At 35.2% G+C, this 21503-nt stretch overlaps 1 protein-coding gene across 2 annotated transcripts in view; it reads right to left on the reverse strand.

The window, feature by feature from the left end:
* Window positions 1-10208: 10208 nt before the first annotated feature.
* MYOZ2 (myozenin 2) overlaps window positions 10209-21503 on the reverse strand; it is a 34451-nt gene continuing 23156 nt past the window's right edge. Inside the window, exons 5-6 of one of the 2 annotated variants that reach the window (XM_007464849.1) lie at window positions 18619-18802; window positions 10209-11043 (exon numbers count right to left, since the gene is read on the reverse strand). In XM_007464849.1, coding sequence (XP_007464911.1) covers window positions 10809-11043; window positions 18619-18802 — 419 coding nt within the window. In that variant the 3' untranslated portion in view covers window positions 10209-10808. The remainder of the gene's footprint in view (window positions 11044-18618; window positions 18803-21503) is intronic. The other variant, XM_007464850.1, reaches the window with a different exon arrangement.

The raw sequence follows: 21503 nt of genomic DNA on the forward strand, positions 1-21503 counted from the left end.
AGCATGGCCTTTAGACTTGGACAGACCTATTTCAAATCCTGACTTTACCATTTATTGTTTGTGTGACCTTGAGCAGTTATTAACTACTCTAAAACCCAGTTTCCTCATCTGTACATAGCAAGGTGTCCTAGCTAATCCCTAACTGGGTTGCTGTTGACAGGATTAGTAGGATTGCCACCCCTGTGGGCATTTATTTGCATGGTTTTTTTTCTAGCAACGTTTTGTAATCTGAGAGAAAGAATGAAAGAAACAGATAGTGGAATTGCTTACGTTCAGAAGCAGCATAATATGATAGAAAGAATGGATGGAGAGTTATGGAACTCTTTTGCTCTCAAGGAGCTGAGCCTGTGGGAGGTCAGCTCACCTCTTTTAACCTCTTAATCCATAAAGGAAGGGATTGAGCCACGTGGTTCTAAACGCTGAAGATGTGAAATGGGGCCTTTTCCCAGTTGTTACTTAATTCCAAAATACGCCACGAACTAAGTGTTTTATGCAAATTACATTATTTAACTTTCCTAACAACCATAAAATATTAATATTTAGATATTATTAATATTCTTATGTTAGAGACAGTGAAAGTGCCAGACAGTACAGTGTCTGGCATATAGGAGGCACTCAGTAAGCAAACTGAATGACTAAGTAAAGGACCTTATCAGTTAAGCATGACGTCTGGTTAACAGCCATGGAAATACAGTAGAGTAAGTAGGAATAAGGAAGGCAATACGTGCCATACTAACAGATCCAGAATTAAAGGCCGAAACCATCTAGGTTTTGATTGAAAGCCTAGGATTCACTAGGATTTTTGTGCATTAGTATAATTTCTCTTTAATTTTTTTTGAAAACAAGTTTTATAACGTTTTATTTATACAATTCTTTAGAATCTTAGAGATGAAGAGGATCTGAGAGATTAGTTTGCTAAAATCCCTCACTGTACAGATGATAACACTTAAGCTCAAGGAGGTAAAGTTACCTAGGCTCATGCTAGACACTGATAGAAGCAGGGCTAAAATTCAATTCCTAGTCACAGAATTTTCCTGGTGTGAAATATTTTCCCTGAAATATTCTGAAAGTTTCATAGGAGATAGTACTCTTTTGTTTCTTAAAGTGCAATCAGATTTCTTCTATATTCAAATTCTGGTGATAAACATACTTGACACCTTTGTGCCCTTCTGAAAGACACGGGAAAGGGAACATAAAAAGTCAAGAGCACTTCACAGGAAAAGATGTTCTTTTTCTCAATTGTGATATCTGTGGTAGTACTCTGACTTTATGAAAAACACTATGGCGTTTGGAAATTTACCAAACTTACTCTGTGACGTGTGTGTGCGTGCACACACACACACACACAACTATATATTTTAGACTGACTTGTTTTTGAGGTAGTTCAAGAAATACAATAGTAAAATAACACCATATCTTTTGCTCGTAGCGTATTGGTTAAAGCCATGAACCCAAAGGAAGTTGCCCTGGAGAGCAATTTTCTTTGTAAAGATGACAAAAATATTCAGGGCACCAGTGTTTTCAAGTTGAACTTCCTTGTTGAAATTCACTTCACAGTCAAAGGAAAAAACGGTTTACTTTTTAATACAGTAATAAAATTGTTGGAAAATATTCAGTGATAGAAATAATTCAAAGAAGTGTAGGTAAAGGCAGAAATTTTAGAGTATTTAATTTCTTTATTTCTTAACTGTTAGTGCTCTTGAGTCTTTTTGTCTCTTATCTGTAAAACAAGCCCTCAAACTGAAATTGTGCTGGAGGAAAAAACAAACCAACTCTTGGCAAGTAATATCCCTGGAATGTGTGTTAATGCCATTTTGTACATTTTTAAACCAAGGTTTTCTGATTAAATTGTTTTCTACAAGTTTTGTTCTGCTACTGTTTCAAATTCTTTTAATTCGGAATAACTTTATCAAATTAGTTACAATAGTTTTGATGTGGTGGAGAAAAGCCATTCCACTTGCTATTAACAGTGCTGACATTTAAATTTTAAACAGCATTTAGTAGTAGGTACAACAGTAACTTTCAAACATTTTAGACTGTAACCTAGAATAAGCAATATATTTTACATTGTGATCCAGTTTGCATGAACATATATATAAAGCAAAATCAGTAGTTTCCTGAAATAATACTATTTCTATGAGTGATATGCTCTGATGTTTTCTTTTCCTTTATTCTGTTTCATTTGAAAAGCTGCTGATCATAACCATCTAAGTTAGTTTTTACACCACCTAACTGAACACAACTATAGGTTGAAAGACATGGACCAAGAGATTTCTGGTGGAAGGAGCAATGTTTACTCTTTTTTTTTTTTAAATACAGTATGGAAATTTACTCCCTTCCAGTTAGGAAAGAATATTCATTTTGGTTTGATATTGTCACATTAAAATTTTTAACTGATTAAAGTAAAACTTCTTGATATTGTAAAAAAAAAAAAAGCCTTTACTCTCTGGTTCCACATTTTATTAACATTACCCCAATTCAGAGTTTTATTTCTCTGTGGCTAATAAATAAGGTATACAAATAATATAAACGCTATATTTATATAGATATAGATAAATATTAAATCATGTACAGTATGTTATGTCACCAGAAGGTGTGTGGTTTGTGCCCATCATCTGGATGATTGTGTTCTCCACTGAGATAGGAGAGAGAATAAGTTAGTGGGAGGAATGTTAGATCAGAAGCAGGACTCTTGGGTTCTAATTTTAGACATGCAATGTGAGACTGAGCCAGTTCCTTAACTTTTCTGATCTAAGTTTCTATTCTGTAAATGAGGGAATTGATCTAGAGTATTTCAAGATAGAGTCTAATTCTAAAGTGCTGTGATTCTAAGTAAATGGTTGTTTATTTAAACCAAAGAGAGTGTTTCATTATGCTATTAACATAGTACTAGTGGGTTGTATTTGGTAAAATATAACTTTTTTGCTTATTCCTATTATATCTTAAATATTAATATCCTTTTGGTATACTAACAAGAGGACACTTAAGTAAACATCAGGGTATAGATTTGTATATAGGCTAGTACATAGTAATGCATAGTCTAATACATTATGATAATTATCATTAACCATAATTAATACATTATACATATATGCATCTAAAAACATGATAATTTTTCTGCATTGCTATGTGTCTTAGTCTGTTCAGGCTACTATAACAGAATACCATAGACTGGGTGGCTTATAGACAACAGAAATTTATTTCCCATATTTCTATAAGCTGGGAAGTCCAAGAGCAAGGCACTGACAGATTGGTGTCTGGTGAGAGCCTGCTTCCTGATTCATATTTGGCTATGTTCTCTCTGTGTACTCACATGGGGGAAGGGGCAAGGGAGCTTTGTGGAGTCTCTTTTACTAATCCCATTCATGAGGACTACGCCCTTATCACTTAATCACCTCCTAAAGGCCCCACCTCCTAATACTATCACATGGAGGTTAGGATTTCACCATGTTGATTTTAGGGGGGCCATGCACATTGTCTATAGTATTATGGTAAGTTTAATGTGTTTTTAATAGATTTTGATGAGTTTGTGAGGAAACATATTGTAATTAACCATAAACTATATCTACATCTCTTTCTATGCATCAGAAGTAAAGAATGTTTTTTGAATAAATGTGGTCCATGTTTATGTTTGACTTTATGTTCCAAAATAGCAACTGAACCTAGAGTGCTGTATGGCTCAGAAGACAGCCTTGCACAGGAGGCCTGGAACCTGAGGCAAATCAGTTGTGTTATAGAAACTTCATTAGCTCCAATTTTTCACATAGGTAGAAGTAAGGTAAAATAAATATTAGGAACTGAGTTTAAAATTAAGCTTAGAAAGTATTCCTGCTTTTTCAAGATAAGTTGGAAAAGAAGAAAAAGTTATTTCAGGTTGATTGTATTTAAGTGAATTTTCCATTATGTTAGCATCAGCTCATAGAGGAATCACCTCCTTTCCATGCTTATGACTACCAGATGCCTAATTTCTTTAAGCAACATGGAAACCCACCAGAGAAGGGGACTTGGGGTGATTGTTTTTATTCATTGTACTCTCGAGATGACTGTGCCAAAACATTAGGATTCTGGGGCAGAAATACTTCAAATACTTCCTGATTTGAAATATTCCAAACAGGTATTTAAATGAAAAGCCATTTTAGTTTTTAAAGAAAATGAAGGATTATGTAGCCATCCGTCCATAGGAACTCCTTTCTGATTGTATAATGTATTTTCTAAAAAGGTAGTATATACTGATCAAGGAAAGTATCCACTATATCTATTTTTTAAAATTATCAAGTGACCTACAAAATATGTGAATGCTCACAAGAAATAGTACTATTTTAGCAAGATCCTAAAAAGTCTCCCTTAATTGCAGTTTTGAGTCTGGAGAATAGAGCTGGCACAAGCTTATCCTAAAAAGTAGTCAGGCCACATTAGTGTTTCTGATTATGTATGTATTTAATATACTCATTGCACCAACATACATTAGCTCCAAATCAGGGTCAAATATATTTATCCCAAAGCAGTTCCAGTGTAACCTCTAATCTAACTTCATTCTAAATGCCTTTGCTTTCTTACTGCGTGATAATTTTTTATTTTGTTAATAATAATAGCTAACATGTATCAAGCATTTACAATGTATTCGGTAATATAATGTATAATATATAATTTTTAAGATATATACTAGTATTATCCCCATAATTAAGATACATTTAACAAACTTTTATCGTTCTTTACTATATACCAGTCACAGAGGATACAGTAGTTAATAAAAAAGCAAAGTCTCTACCCTCAGAGAACATTCATTCGAGTGGGCAAGATAAATAATAAAGGAATAAATACATACATTGTATGTGGCGGCTACATCTTGTGGATCTTAACGTAGTTGTCTGAGGGCCCCAGTTCTACTCCCTCTGACCTCCATCACTGCATTCTTGCTGAGCCTGCCTTCCACAGTCTGCTCCCAGCCACTGAGGGACCATGACAGTGACCCTAAGGCAGACTCGTTTCTGGGAAACACCGGACCTCTCCTACAGGTGACTTGGGCTCACAGATCCTCCAACAGCTGCTGAATCTTCCCTAGACTGCTGGGCAGTCTAGAACATATCCATGCAGTTCTATCTGAGGTCCCTTGGGTCTCTCCCAGCCTTTCTTTGACTCTCTCCCCACCTTTCTTTGACTCTCCCCATTTCCTCTCATGTGGGCAATTTTCCTAATAAAATTTTTGCAGGTTTAACCCCATCTTGGCATCTGCTCCTCAGAGGACCCAGACTAACACATTATGTTAGGGAGTAATAAGGGCTATAAAGGAAAAATAAAAGCACAATAAGGGGTTATAAGTGTGCTCTCTTAAGGGTGGTCAGGGAAGGTCTTAGGCAGAAGTGGCCTTTGAAACACATAATTAGTTGGAGAAAACTTCCAGAATGAAGTAAATTGCTTGAGATTATATTACTAATTTGTGGTAGATTAGCAGATAGCTGGCACGTTTAAATACAACTGCTTTAATATGCAATTTATAAGTGCGTGTTGATAAAGAAAATGTAATGAGAGTTATCTATTTTGGGTGACAATTCACATTGGACAGTTGATATACATATAACAAAACTTCTTCAAAGTGGGTAAGGAAAATGCTGTAGAAGCCATAGAATATCACAGTTATTTTCTTTCGGCCTGCTTCATTCTGGCCTTCCTTTTTTCCCCCTGTTCTTTTAGATTTATTTTGCTAGTGCTGCAGCTTCTATACCAATTCTTCAATTAGTAATTAAATTTACCTTTTGTCCTTCTGACTCTTTCCAATTCTGTTTCCTGAGCTGTCTCCATCTCCTACACTGCCTAAGTTGTCATTGAAATGTGCTTCAAAATATTACAATCCAGAATAATAAGCACATTGTTTTTGAAACTGAATTGTAACCTCTTAGAAATAATTTTTCCCCCCTCTTTGCCCATACGTACCAAATCTTCCTATTGAAATCACATTATATTGAGAAGTCAGAGAAAGTTTATATCCTGAGTTGAAATCTAGTTCTTTTATTTAAGGAATTCAAATAGGGACGTACCCTTTTATTTATCTAATAATACTTCAATGTGTAAGCCATTGAAATTCTTACACAATTTTACTTTTTTCTTAGTTCTGAAAAGTTTAACTTTTTTAAGCATTATAATTTTCTAAAAATCCTTTGATATATTTGTGAATTGCTTTGATCAGTTAGTTTGGAATAGATTCCCCTTGCTTGTTCTTTTGGCAAAAGCCTGGCACTCTTCCACCTTTCATAGAAAGTGAACTGCCCTTCTTCCTACAGAATAGAGCATGTGGAGGTTGAAAGTATTTTTCATAAGAAAAGGGGCATTCAGAGCAATACTTTCCTAAGCTTAATAAAAAGCAGTTGTGGCTGGGAAACTGCAATGATGTCATGTAAGTTTTATCTTGCATAAGCAGCAGAGTGAGGAAATTCCAGAATTAATAAGTCGGCTGGTACAGCTGTGCCCTGAGTTGGAAAGTTCAGGATGTTCTTTTCACACTCATGACTGGACATTCTGCTCCACTTTAGCCTTTGTGAGAATAATTGGCTCCCTCCATTTCCACGCTGCTAAAACATTTATAAATTGGTCTACTTAGAAAATGTAAAATTTTAAGTGGATAAATGGTCATTTTGACTAAAAATTATTGTCCATATTTGCCTTGATTTTGTAATAACTGATAATTAGTTATTTTAAGTTATCTAGTCCTTTCAAATATTGAGTTAAGAAATGGAAAATACCAGCCTTGAGAAATGATTGAAGGGAGTGGAGAGTTAAAAGCCAAGAATGAGGCCTTCCCTGGTGGTCCAGTGGCTAAGACTCCTCACTCCCAAGGCAAGGGGGCCTGGGTTTGATTTCTGGTCAGGGAACTAGATCCCACATGCTGCAACTAAAAGATCCCGTATGCTGCAACGAAGATCTGCGTACCACAGCTAAGACCTGATGCAGCCAAATAAATACATAAATATTAAAAAAAAAAAGCCAAGAATGATCTAACTATTGCTGTAGTTGTTAATGCAGACCTAGTGTTATCCAGAAAACAATTGGCCAGCTGATCATCAAGAAATTGGCTAAATAAAATAGGAGATAAAATTTTATGACCCAGAAGTCAGTCTGTTGAACAGTATAATGGAAATTCTTCTAAAGTTTTGAAAAGTAGAAAACATTTTCATTTAAAGGATTGTTTTTGGAGTGTTATCACACTAGATGATTTCGTTCAGCTTTATGGTTAGTGTTGTGCATTTCTGTCCTCTTTATTTCCTCTTCTTTCTCCCTTCTTTGTCCCTTACAGGGGAAAGAAAAAAAAAGTTTGCATCGATCAGAAGTGTGCACAATGCTGAGCAGAAACAAGCAGGTTTAATCAGAGTATGCTTTTGTGTTTCTCTAATTTCATAATTAAACATGCACGTTGCTTGTTTGAAAGTTCAACTTTTTATGATTATGAGTGCCTGAATGACTTTAGAGGGTGACTCTAAATTACTCTAAATTACTCAATTTATAGCTATATTTTCCCAAAATTAATATAATGGAGATTTTTTATTATTTGTCTAGACATAATAAAATAGTTTAAGACTGAAATTATTCTGAAAGAGAAGTTATGAACCATGAGTTCTTAGAGCATATTTTTTAGAGCCGGACTCACCTATTTCTTCTACTTTAGAGCTAGAATTAAGCTAGTCACCTTAGTTCTCTGAGGCTCAATTTTCTTATATAAAATGGAGATTATAATACATTTCTCATAGGATAATCATGAAAATAAAATAATATTTAAAATACAGGGAATTCCCTGGTGGTCCAGTGGTTAGGACTCAGTGCTTTCACTGTGGTGGCCTGGGTCCAATCCCTGGTTGGGGAATTAAGATCACACAAGCCATGCGGCGCAGCCAAAAAGTAAAATAAAATAAAATAATACACATTAAATATCCTTTATAAACCAGTGAGTATAGTGCTTGGCATTTAGTAGTCCATCAGCAAATATTATTTTCATTCATTTACTTTTAATTTTCTTTCTCCTTTATTTCATTTTTCATGTATACAAATGTGGGTGGAAAAAATGCCACAGTCTTTCTGCTGTTCTAAAAAGCCTATCATATTTCTTCAGACTTTGAAAGACTTAGCTGCTTTTTAGGTCAGTGGAAAACCCATTCAAAATTCCTTTCAAATTCTAATTGTGTAGCAACCAGATTGTGAAATTTGGCATTTCTAAAGGTGTCAGACAACTGAATTAGAATTAATAGATACTTCCAGGAAAGGAAGAAATATGATAGTGAGCAGAGGGCTATTCCATCATTTTCTAACCAATCTTAAAAAAAAACCTTGGGCTTCCCTGGTGGCGCAGTGCTTGAGAGTCCGCCTGCCGATGCAGGAGACGCGGGTTCGTGCCCCGTTTCGGGAAGATCCCACATGCCGCGGAGTGGCTGGGCCCGTGAGCCATGGCTGCTGAGCCTGCGCGTCCGGAGCCTGTGCTCCGCAAATGGGAGAGGCCACAACAGTGAGAGGCCCGCATAACGCAAGAAAAAAAAAAAAAAAAAAACCTTAAGATTTCCCCTTTTAAAATTCTCCTTTATAATGTGGAGAATACTGTTCTATAACTAACATATTTAATTGCTGGCCCCTTTTTGGTGGTTGACAGAGTGGTGACACTGAGCATAGAGTTTAACTATTTGGAGATAGTTAAAATAATGCAATAAAATTTCAGTTTAATGAAAAGTAGTAACATTTCAAATTGCTAATAAAGAACTAAACCATTTCATCAAAATGCATAATAGAATATGACTCATTTTTTATTTATTAAAAGATTAAAATGAACAAAAAAAATGCATGATGGGACCCTCATATCTAGAGTTATCGTAGATGCCAACATTGTTATTTTAAAACAGGTAAATACCAAAACATAAATAAAACTAATATATCTTTTTTTTAATATAACTTTATTTTATTTATTTATTTATCTATTTATTTATTTTTGGCTGCTTTGGGTCTTTGTTGCTGCATGCAGGCTTTCTCTAGTTGTGGCAGGCGGGGGCTACTCTTTGTTGTGGTACGCAGGCTCTAGGCGCACGGGCTTCAGTAGCTGTGGCGCACAGGCTTAGTTGTTCCGCAGCATGTGGGATCTTCCCAGACCAGGGATTGAACCCGTGTACCCTGCATTGGCAGGCAGATTCTCAACCACTGCGCCACCAGGGAAGCCCAAGGTATCTTTTTTTGTTTGTTTTTTTTTGTTTTTTTATATTTGAATTTTATTTTATTTTTTATACAGCGTGTTCTTATTAGGTCAATTTTATACATATTGGTGTATACATGTCAATCCCAATCTCCCAATTCATACACCACCACCACCACCCGCCACCCCCTGCTTCCCCCGAAACTAAGATATCTTAAAGATATACTTTAGATTATACAAATTCTCTACAGTGATAATATGCATAAGTAAGATACTGTTCCTTTCTAGGCACTGCATTTTTCATAAGCAAATTTGTAAAGACTAGAAGATGATCAAAACAACCACCAATTTCAACATTACATGCAGATTCTTTTGTAAATATGCGATGTTGCTACACAGCATTTTCATTACTCTGTTATACACTTTCCTTCTTCCAGTTTCCTAAACTTAATGTGGTAGATAGTTTTCTATGGATAAGACATTTCTTCTCTGGTATAAACATCTATCACAGAACTTTTAACTCAATTGAAATGGGAAGAATTGATATTTATGTCTTACCAGTTCCATGGCATATATTTCTTCAACCATATTTTAAGATATATCTATAACTTTATATTAGTTTGAGTCTTTTATACAAATATATTAATATATTTCATGATAGATGTGTGCTATATTACTTTCAAATGCTTTTGTTCTCTTCCATTTCTTGTTTTTATTTGTGTTTTATGGCATATACTCCCTCGTGCTTAAGGATTTGAGCAGAATTTAAAGATTCAGCAAAGAAAGCTGCCAATTCAAATTACACACTCTTTTTCCCCCCATCGTATACATATATTTATTTATATGTATATTAGCATGTATTTTGTTATTACTCTTCTAAAATTGCATACATAAAGTTGAACCTAATCAACATACAACATTGTGGAACTTGAATTCCAAGTATACCTTGATCATGAAAACTGCAATAGTATGACGTTCTTTGAGTCATTGTCTCTCAGTCTCCTTGACTTAATACTAAACAAAAATAATAACCCAATTGAACTCTGGCGAATGCCATCTGGAACAATTACCTAATGATTCAAAGCACGTTGAAAAATACAAAGCACTTTAGAAATTCTAAGAATGACTAATGAAAAGACTTCATCTAGAGAAGTTATTTTATCATGGAAGCTTGTCAGAAAAGAACCCAACCCTTTTCTCCATCAATAATGTTTGTATATCAACTTCCATAGCTTTCATCCCTTAAATAAAACTCTGAATTAATCTAAATATCTTGCACTATATTTTGATTCTAGATCCATTTGAAAAACTTATTCAGTAATAGCTTATATTAATGGGAACAAAGATGAAACCCTTTGTTGTCAGTAACTTTTCTGGACTTTCTCAGTGAAAAGGCTGGATTGCTTAGACCAGGTGAAAACAAGATTATGAATAAAGACAAGTGACTTAAAAGGTTTTAAAATAAGGTTTTAAATTATTTATTAGATTTTGATCTGAGATTGAAATTAAATGTCATAAAAGGAAAATTGCTAAATTGCTATTAAATTATTGCTACTAATGAAGAGTGTAAGTGGCTTTGCAAGTAAGTAGAATAATAAAACAGCAACATTCACGTTTACAGGTTTTTGTGTCACATACAACTTTCTTTTCATAGGTCTTCTGATTCCGGTATGGTGGTATCCTCTGTAGGTTCAGTTGTTACCACTATAGGAATATTCTCAGATATCCATCCCTTAGGAGTCCTATTAAAGGACCGTCTTCCAGAAAGAGGATTGGCAAAGGCCATGAACCTGGGATCTGTTAGAAGTAGTAGGTCAAAATCTGGAACCTTAAACTTAACCATTTTTGATGCTTTTTCAAAACCTCCAAATGGGGTGGCAACTCTGTGAGAAATGAAAAGAAAAAGAATAAATCAATTAATATTCAAATTTATTTGACAGAAAATAGGAAACAATTTAATGCATGGTCTTATGGGCATGTTGTTGTGTTATATTCTTAGTAGCGTTTCAGTTTTTGGCCTCTGACGCAAGCATTTCCATTCAAGGACCATGCCTTTATGATAAAACAGATATTTGATAGTAAATTGGTGTAAAGTCCTTATGTACATACTCTTAGTTTTGGACTGAACTAATCTGTTCCCTGGACATCACAACATTTCTTGCCTTTGCGCCTTTGCTGACAATGTTATACTTGCTTAAGATATTTCCTCTGTGCCTCCTCTCCACCAGCCCTCACTCCCTTTCTTAACCAAATTCCTGTCACGTTGATTGTCTTATGTGAGTCATTAGGTGCTTATAATATGGTACTTTATATTGTTAGCTTCTCTTTTTCAGAATACGATTTTGTTTGGGTCATCTGTGAATTATAAGCTCTTTGAAGGCAAGAGGTATATCTTTGCATCTTTCCACCTCTGTCTCAAAAACCTCAAAATCCTTCAACTCATCTGAATAAAGTCCCCCTTCCTTACCTTGGCATCCAAGGTCCCATGTAACATTCTAGCTTCGTTTGATTTAGCCATTAATTATTCATTCACTCAGTGCCAGGCACAGTTCTAAGTGCTGGGGGTATACCAGTGAACAATGTAGTCAAAGTCTAAGCTTTTATATTCTAGCGAAGGAGACAGACAATTAAAAAACATAAACAGAATCATACAGAGTGAAGTAAGTCAGAAAGAGAAAAACAAATACTGTATGCTAACATATATATATGGAATCTAAAAAAAAAAAAAACAGGTCATGAAGAACCTAGGGGCAGAACTGGAATAAAGATGCAGATGTAGTGAATGGACTTGAGAACGCGGGGAGGGGGAAGGGTAAGCTGGGACAAAGTGAAAGAGTGGCGTGGACATATATACACTACCAAATATAAAATAGATAGCTAGTGGGAAGCAGCCATATAGCACAGGGAGATCAGCTCCGTGCTTTGTGACCATCTAGAGGGGTGGGATAGGGAGGGTAGGAGGGAGATGCAAGAGGGAGGAGATATGGGGATATATGTATATGTATAGCTGATTCACTTCGTTATAAAGCAGAAACCAACACACCATTGTAAAGCAATTATACTCCAATAAAGATGTTAAAAAAAATAGAAATTAAAAAAAAGAACAGTGGATTACAGATGAAAAAAAAACATATGTAAATCAACTATACGTCAATAAAAAAACTAATAAATTTTAAGGCTTCCCTGGTGGCACAGTGGTTGAGAGTCCACCTGCCGATGCAGGGGACATGGATTCGTGCCCCGGTCCGGGAAGATCCCACATGGCGTGGAACGGCTGGGCCCGTGAGCCATGGCCGCTGAGCCTGCGCGTCCAGAGCCTGTGCTCTGCAACGGGAGAGGCCACAACAGTGAGAGGCCTGCATACCGCAAAAAAAAAATTAAATAAATTTTAAAAAACATATAGACAAATATCCAATAATGACAAGAGCTATGAGAAGATTAAAATAGGTTGATATAATAGGGCACAACTGAATGACTAGATAGGTAGAGAAGACATCTCTGAAGAGGTGACATTTAAACTGCCATCTGAAGGTCAGAAGTTAGCTATGGACCATATGCCTGAAGCACTTCAGCATTTCAGATAGAGGGAGTAGCTAATGCAAAGAATCTAAAGCAGAAATAACGTTGATCTTTTCAGGAAAAGAAAGAAGGCCTATCTTGTTAGACAGGTGAGGGGGATGGCAGAAAGGAGAGAGGACAGAGAGGTAGATTGTGAGGAACTTTGTCCAATAAGGAATATGGATTTCATTCTAAGTGTGAAAGGGAGCCATCATAAGGTAATAAACAGGGGAGTGGTAAGTATAATCTGATTAAATTTTTATAAAGATCCCTCTGGCAGCTGTTACTATGTGAACAATTATAGGTGGACAAGAATGGAAGAAGGGAAGATATTGTAGCAATTCAAGTGAGAAATTATGGCAGCTTGTATTTCAGGTGTTTTCCTTGAAGAAGTGGGTGGTTTCAAGATGTGTTCTATGGGTAGAGTCAACAGGATTTGCTGACAAATTGGATAAAAATTGTGAGAGAAATGTAGAAATCAAGAATTACTCCTAGGTTTAGAGTTTCAGCAACTGGCTGATAGAAGACAAAGAGGAACAGGATTGGTGTACGTGTGGAAAAAATTACTTTGACATCCCAATGGAAAGGTCCATGCTGGTTTTTCCCTATTCCCTTTCATATACTCTTTGTTCCAGTTCAAACTGATACACTGCTTGCTCTTTTCCTTATGCTTTCCAACCTCATTGCCTTTACAAATATTCATTTTTCTCTGCCTGGAGTGCTCTGACCCTTATTACTACATTTCTAGATCCCCTTTAAGTTCTTTAAATTCTAAGTATGTTATATAAGTAATTTATATTTAAGTATTTACTAATTTAACTTTCCCTGATCTTCCATAGCCAGAAATAAGCTCTTTTTCCCCTAAGTTTCCATGGACTCTATTTTACCTCCCCTGTAACCCTATTTTCCATCTTTCATTGTATCCACTGGTCTGACTGTTGTATTTCTTACCAGCCTGCACTCCAAGAGGACCGGAATTCTCTCTGATATATCTTTGTAACTTACTCAATATATGTACTTGTATAATGTATTGTACCTAGAAGAGTCTTATAAACGTTTGGACAATGGAATTGGCAAGACTATATAGATTTTCCAGTATTGCAGAGACTATTTTAAAGCCTGGAAGAGATCTGATTTTCTTCAAAGCTCAATCACCTATGATCTTTCTTGAATATCTTAATTTCTGGGTGATAATAGTGAGGGACCATGGAGTCTGATAAAATAAGGAGAAAATGATTGATAGACTTTGAAAAGTGAGATGGCTTTGATGTGTGGAATTGAAACATTATTGAAATAAAGAATAAATAAAAAATAAAGATAAAATGTGATAGAGAGTGGGATGCTTGAAATTGAGATTTTGAAGGTGATAATAGGTATTGGTAGTGACAAACTTTAAGAAAAGCCAAGAGTGACTAAGGTGGGATTGAGAGACGGATCCTTAAAAGCAAGACAGTGAAGGACATGAAAGGGCCGAGAGTTCGGGGGATTATTTACGTGGATACTTAAGCCACCAAAAAGTGATGACAGGAATAGTACTGGGGAAGAAGAGGGAGAGCCAGGTAAGATCTTCAGTGTCCACAGAGTGGATAGGTGACCTCAACAATGGCTGTAGCAGATGTAACTGTGTCATATAGTATAGAATCTCATGTCTTATTGGCCCATAATTTTCTTGTCTTCCAGTGTTTTGCTCCCTTCTGAAGAATAGTATGTTTTACTTTCTATTGCATCTGTTCTCAAGATAACTGACCTTATAATATTTTCCCCAAATTGCTGTGGAAGATATGGATGAAAACAGATCACTGACTGATGCAGTAACCTCAGTCTAATGTAGTATTTCAGCAATCATATCAGTATAGACTTGCACATCCAGGGCCTAAAACCATTACTCTGGAGGTAAGAGAAATTGTTTAGGAAAAGAACTTTAAGAATTTAGATCATCAGTCAGGTGCTTTATGACTGTTAAACTTCAGAAGGCATAGTAATAAAGCTAATATTTATTGACAGGGTACTGTGCACCTGACACTGTTTTAAGTGTTTCTCAAACTCTTTTGGTATAGGAATCACCTTGGGATCTTGTTTAAGTACAGATGCTAATTCAGTCAATCTAGTGTGTGTCCTGAAATTCTGCATTTCTAACCAGTTCCCAGGTGATGCCAGCACAGCTGGTCTGACCACACTTTGAGTACCAAGCTTTACATGATTGTCTCATTAAATTCTCACAACAACCTTATGAGTTGATTCTTTTTATATCCCCATTTTATGGATGAAACTGAAGCACAGATAGTTAAATGACTTTCCCAAAGTCACCCACCTAGTAAGGTGTAGAATCAGGATTTAAATCTAGGCATCCAAACTCACTGAAGGCCTTCTCTTCTATACTACCTTATATTGTACCCACACAAGATAATTCTTAAGGAGTATTGGGCCTTCTGAGATCACTTCCTAAGTAGAGCAGTATATTTAGGAATCTCAACCACTTTTCTGTGTCTAAATGGTGTCAAACCAGGTTGCTATCACATTCGTGATGTAACTAGGTGATTAATGTCCCACGTTTTGTCACGTGATTTAGTGAATTGAAGAGTCTTTATGACTCAAATTTGACTCAGTACATAAGTAAAACTTATTCTTGGATGTCCAAGACAACATTTTGTCATTTTAGAAATTTACCACTGTAAAGCAATAGTTTGTTCATTTGTTGATTCATTCATTTATTCATCCAACGAATTACTGATTGCTTATTATATCTAGACACTCTGCTATATGCTAGGAATTCAAAGATTGTAGTAGGTCTTAACCTCAATGAACTCACAGACAAGAGAAGAGTGAAACGTGAGGGGGGAAGAAAACACGTATGGACCAATGTAGTTACTTTAAGGGAAAAATGTCCTGAATACAGAGGAGCTTAGGGTAAAGTTTAGAACCTGGGATCAGGACCTGCCACATAATTTTGTAGGGCATAGTGCAAAATGAAAACTCGAGCCCCTTTGTTAAAAAATTGTTAAGAATTTCAAACATTAAAACAAAACATTAAACCAGCCATGGGCTTTTAAATTGTGGGACCTCCAGCAATTGCACAAGACATACATTCATTTGCGGGAGTTTAGGAGTATAGATATCCATTGGATACAAGAGGCTGGAGTTGAGCATTTCTAGATTTTGGCTGAATTTGGTCAATCTTGTATTTATTAATTCCAGAAATCACATTTACTTTTTTTTTTTTTCTGAATTAAATGAAAAAAGAAATGTTCCCATGCCACTGAAATCCAATATTTGGGTTTGGCATTTAATGCATTAGCTTTTCCCTTTTTATCCAGTTCTGTTTTGTTTTTCCCACCCAATTGGTGGGTCATTTTCTTCTGTAAATGAAAACATTCCCTTCTGTTCATCACCCATCTCCTACCTCCTACCACTTATCCAGTGAAAGGTTGCTCTTTGAAAAGCAGTTTTCTTTTCTTTGGCACCATTGAGACTATATCCTGTTTAAATTTTTATTGCCCTCGGACACAAAGTAAAGAAAATCTTTTAACAGAGATATTAAGCATTCAAAGTGAGAGACTATTTGTAAGATTTTTAAGATCTCTGAAAATAGTTTCAAGTTTTAGTTAGTGAAGCAAAAAATTCCACTGAAAGATTTGGAATATTCTTCTAAAAGATCACTGTGCATCTCTGTGATTCCTGTAACATAATTTCTTCAAACATAGATCTGACTTAAAATGATTTTTACACTTTATCTTCTATGTAGTGACTAACAAGCTTGTTTCACTCATATTCAGTTAACATATGCTTTGTTGTTGTCAATAATTGGTTTGCATTTGTAAAAATTAATAGTGCTGGACATATAAAACACCCATAATAATTACTGATCATTCTATAAGGTAAAAAAATTATGTAAAATGGTTGTATAGAAGTTAAAATAAATTGCTCTACTAAATAGATAACGCATGTAATATATTTAAAGGTACTTAATCATATAATCATACAATGTATTTAAAGATGAGGAAATTAATACAAGGAAAGGTTAAGTGACATACCCAAAGTCATACAGCTTTTTGAAGCAGAGCTGGAAACCTCCTTGCTCCTAGTTTACTTTTCCTCACATGTTACATAGGTTTAATATAGTGTTATTTAAATATAACATAAATATTTAAATATCTCAAGATGAGTATAAGAATACAAAGTTGTATTAAACTATGGGCTATTTTGAAATTATGATTAGACTTGGGAGCCCATTCTCATCTAGTCATTACCACTGCTGAAGGCTATAAGACTGTATCTCACTCTTACATGCTTTATTAACAATATCTAGTAATTATGTATAATAATATGGGGCTACCAAAGAGCATTATTTTACTCTTTGCAAAAGACTTTGAGAATATTTGGAAACTACTTATTTCCTCCCCCTTCCTCTCCCTGTCTCTGTTGGTCTCATTTGTTTTTACAAAAAGAAAAAAATAGATATATTCAAATAAAATTTTCTCAGGTAAAGGAGAACTACTAGCAAGTTAAGTTCTCTCCCCCCCCCCCCCCCCGCCTTCTCTCTCTTTCACACACACATACAGTGTTACATTTACAAAAGCCTTGATTTAACACAGGGAGCTACATTTCCTAATTATATAGTATTGTGTTCATTGTTATAGCACTCACTTGGTCTTTACACAATCAATAGGCATCTCTTTATAACCAACCCAGATACTATAGTGTGTTTGTAGAACTGGAAGCAAGCTGCTCAGCAGGTATGGGGTACTGAAGCCACAAGGTATACAGAAGTCATATGGCATCTCTAAAGCACTAATCTCAAAAACAAGCCTCAAGTATTCCATTAGTTTCCATTTCTTCCTAGTGTTTTACTTTTATAATTTTCTACATTCTCATTTTTGAAAAAAATTATATCATTGATTAGAATGGGCTTTCAACATTCTTTGCCACACCTCAGACCCTCCTTAAATTCTATGATATACCTCATTTATGCAATAGATGTAGTACTCATACTATTAGCATTACTAATAATGCTAGTAGTACTAGATGTAATACTAGTAGATGTATTACTAATGTTTTACTAATAATAGATGTAGCACTCATACTATTACTATAGCAATATGTGAAAACTAAAATGTTACTAGTACAATAATTTGAAAAGTACTAAGGAAGGTTGCTATTTAAATGCAGCCTTTGTGGCATTCTTTTGTAAATCAAAATTTTACTCCTTAATTTATTCATTTTTAAGTGAATAATCACTAAACGGACTATAAATTGGGTGGGTGTGAGACAGGATACCGGAGATATTTTACTCTAAAATGAAAATCTAGTGGCCAAAGAATGGATTATGAGACCATTAAAAATATATGAAAATTATAAAAAATGGATAACAGGGAAAAATAAATGTCCATTGTGTAAACTATAATGCAGATATTATTTGGCAGTATTTGTGGTAGCATAAGTATTGGTGTGTTTATGTGCTGGAGTCTTGGCCCTAAATTACCTTTAATCTGGCTTAAAGCCTACGCAAATATAAATTGGAACCTAGAGTTAAATGGTAATTCTCACAGTCCTGCATGCAAATTATTTCTGAAATTCTTGAACAGTTGTCATTTGGAGCAACACATAAACTAATATCAACCTTCAAATTAGAAATTATTATTAAAATAACATTTTAAAATGTGGGAGATGATCTTAGTGATTGTTTCTGTATTATAGCATTCATTGTTATACTAAAAAGGGACTAAGGTTTGACATATTAATAATATTGCAAAAATGAGTCTTTGCCTAGGCTAAGGAGATATTATATATTGCTATTTAGAGTCTTTAAAATTTTTTTTCTACCAGAAGATTCAGTTCTCCATACCATGATATAAAAGCCTTGGTATTGCATGCTGAAGTGTCACCCAGGATAATTGAATTACCTGTTAAAGCTCCTGTAATCAGGCAGTTCTGCCTTTCCTTCAGGCTTGAAAAGTTTAGGGTATAAACCTTCTAAAAGCTCCGGATCATTGCTAATGGCCTGTTCCCAGGGTGACTGGTAGTACTTAGGGACAGCTGTGGTGTTGAATCTTTCAGGAGGAATTTCCTTCAGTGGTCCAGAATATCCTTTGGAAAAATATTGCAAGAATAAGTAAACACAGAGTGCCTAAGAGTTACTAAACTCCACCTAACATTTTCCCATGTTTAATTTTTCATGCAGGGGTAAATTTATGAAGAATGCATTCTTTTTATGATCTCTCAGAAAAGAGTAGTCTGAAAGTGTGAGACATTTTTAAACCCCTATTTTAATTCATGGAATTTTCAAAAGAAACCACTTAGTGTTTAATTTTACCAAATCATAGTTAATTTTTTCCTTGACTATCTTAGTATGTATTTGTTCAGTGAAACTATTAATTTTTTTAAATTGTGCCCCTTATATTAATTTATACTAGGCCTTATATACCACACTTAATGGATTAATTTAGAAATGTGAATTGAGTGTCTACTGTGGTCTAGGTTCTGGGGAAATATCAATGAAGACAAAAATCTCCCTCCTCTGGAGCTGATTCTTTAGAAGTAATGTTCAGGTGTTGACTATCCTAAATTTCTTTTTTTTTTTTTTTTTTTTTTTTTTTTCTTGCGTTATGCGGGCCTCTCACTGTTGTGGCCTCTCCTATTTGCGGAGCACAGGCTCCGGACGCGCAGGCTCAGCGGCCATGGCTCACGGGCCCAGCCGCTCCGCGGCATGTGGGATCTTCCCGAAACGGGGCACGAACCCGCGTCTCCTGCATCGGCAGGCGGACTCTCAAGCACTGCGCCACCAGGGAAGCCCTATCCTAAATTTCTGAGTGGTCTATAAAATGTTCAAGCTTCAAAATGGTGAAGCAATTTGTTTCCACTGTCTTAATCAGGCCCTTCTTATTCCCTGATGTGTCCATCCCTTGTTTACTTTGTTCCTGAGGATTTCTAACTTGTCTGCTTCCAGTCTCACCTCCTCAATTTATTTTCACATGAGCTAGAAATTTTCTGTAACTACCATTTAAAAGTCACACAAATTCCTGGCATAAATGTGAAACCATTTTCACATGCATTAAGTGACATTCTTCAAGTCTTCAAAGACACAGCTGTTTACTCTCCAGCTATACTACCATACCACCTAGTTACGTCTTTCATATACTTCTCTCTTCCACCATGTCAAAACCTCTACCATGTGATCACTTCTACTTTTGGGTTTCCCTGATGCTCTTTTCCTTCTCTAAAATGTTTTCAGTTTTCTTCTGTCAAACCATGCCTATCCTTTCTTTACACTAAAAATTACTTTTTCTTTTCCAAAAACTCTTGATAATTTCAGCAGTAGACAGTTATTCTGTTTATTCACTCTGTTTATTCACTCCTGACTTTCCCAGGAAAGCAGAGTTACCTTTTACCATGTCTTTCCTTTGTATAGTATACATAACTCCATTACCATGACTACCACATTTTATTTCCTATTCCTTTCCTAAAATTGATCAGAGTCAACCATATAGAAATTGGAAATTTTTAAATTCTGTATTTTTAAAAACTTATTGAAATCCCACTACCAAAACACAATTTTTCCCCAGTTTTTCTTCACCTATAAGCATAATGATCACACAACTATAATTCTGGTGTACATGGAATCTTGTATTTTATTGCAAATCAGTTTTGTTTGAAATACTTTTGAAAGCTTCTACATCATGTTCATGATCATTTTAAGGGTTTTGTAATAATCTAATAATAATCTATTGACTTGAGGAACTATAAATGGTCTAATCTTTTCACATTTTTGAACATTCCAGGTTTTCAAATTTTTTAATAGGCAGAATTAACTAATAACTTTTTTCTTTTTTGATACACTGAATTATTTACAAGAAAGAATCCACATAGTTTAACCTCTCAGAAATAATACAATTCAACAATGCTACATGCCAACATTTTTGTTTGATTTTTAAATATATTTTTAATATAACTGATTTAAATTCAAAGGAACTTCATTCCTACAGTATTGTGGCATCGTAAGACTTATTAATTCATATTTGAGATAAGTTGGCTTGTGGAGACATAGTAGGTTAATCAATAAAAATTTTTGCTAAATTGGGATAAGCTATAATTTGCCCCCTGAATTTGTTATACTTTTCAACTCATCGACCAAGAAGGAAGGATCCATTACTCTTGCTTCATCACAAGCTATCTGATAACCTCCAAACTCTCCCTTTTCTTAGTCTATATTACACAGACATGTCCAAATATTTAATAATTGAATATTTAGCTTTAAATAGCTATATGAATTTGTATTTTCAAAATTTCTCTCTCTCTTTATATATATACGTAGATAGATAGATAGATATTAATAGATTCCTGATGGTAAATAAAATGTACATATGATATTGAATTATATATGCAGAGAGAAAATGAGACTACAAATATAGTGTGGACATTTGTCCTGTCTCCCTATGTATGATTCCTTGAGGGTAGAGATGAATTTTTCTATTCCTTTTGCAATTTCATAGTTTATGATAATGATTAATAATAAACATTTTAACTTAGTAATGGGAGTACCAGATTGAATCAACATAAACTTTTCTATATGTCTTCTGTTTCCTATTTTAAAAAAAACCCGGGCTTCCCTGGTGGCACAGTGGTTGAGAGTCTGCCTGCCGAGGCAGGGGACTTGGGTTCATGCCCTGGTCCGAGAAGATCCCACATGCCGTGAAGCGGCTAGGCCCGTGAGCCGTGGCCGCTGAGCCTGCGCGTCCGGAGCCTGTGCTCCACAACGGGAGAGGCTACAACAGAGGCCCGTGTACCGCAA

This window comes from Lipotes vexillifer, unplaced genomic scaffold (assembly GCF_000442215.2).
Source record: "Lipotes vexillifer unplaced genomic scaffold, Lipotes_vexillifer_v1.1 scaffold231, whole genome shotgun sequence".
Lineage (NCBI taxonomy): Eukaryota > Metazoa > Chordata > Mammalia > Artiodactyla > Lipotidae > Lipotes > Lipotes vexillifer.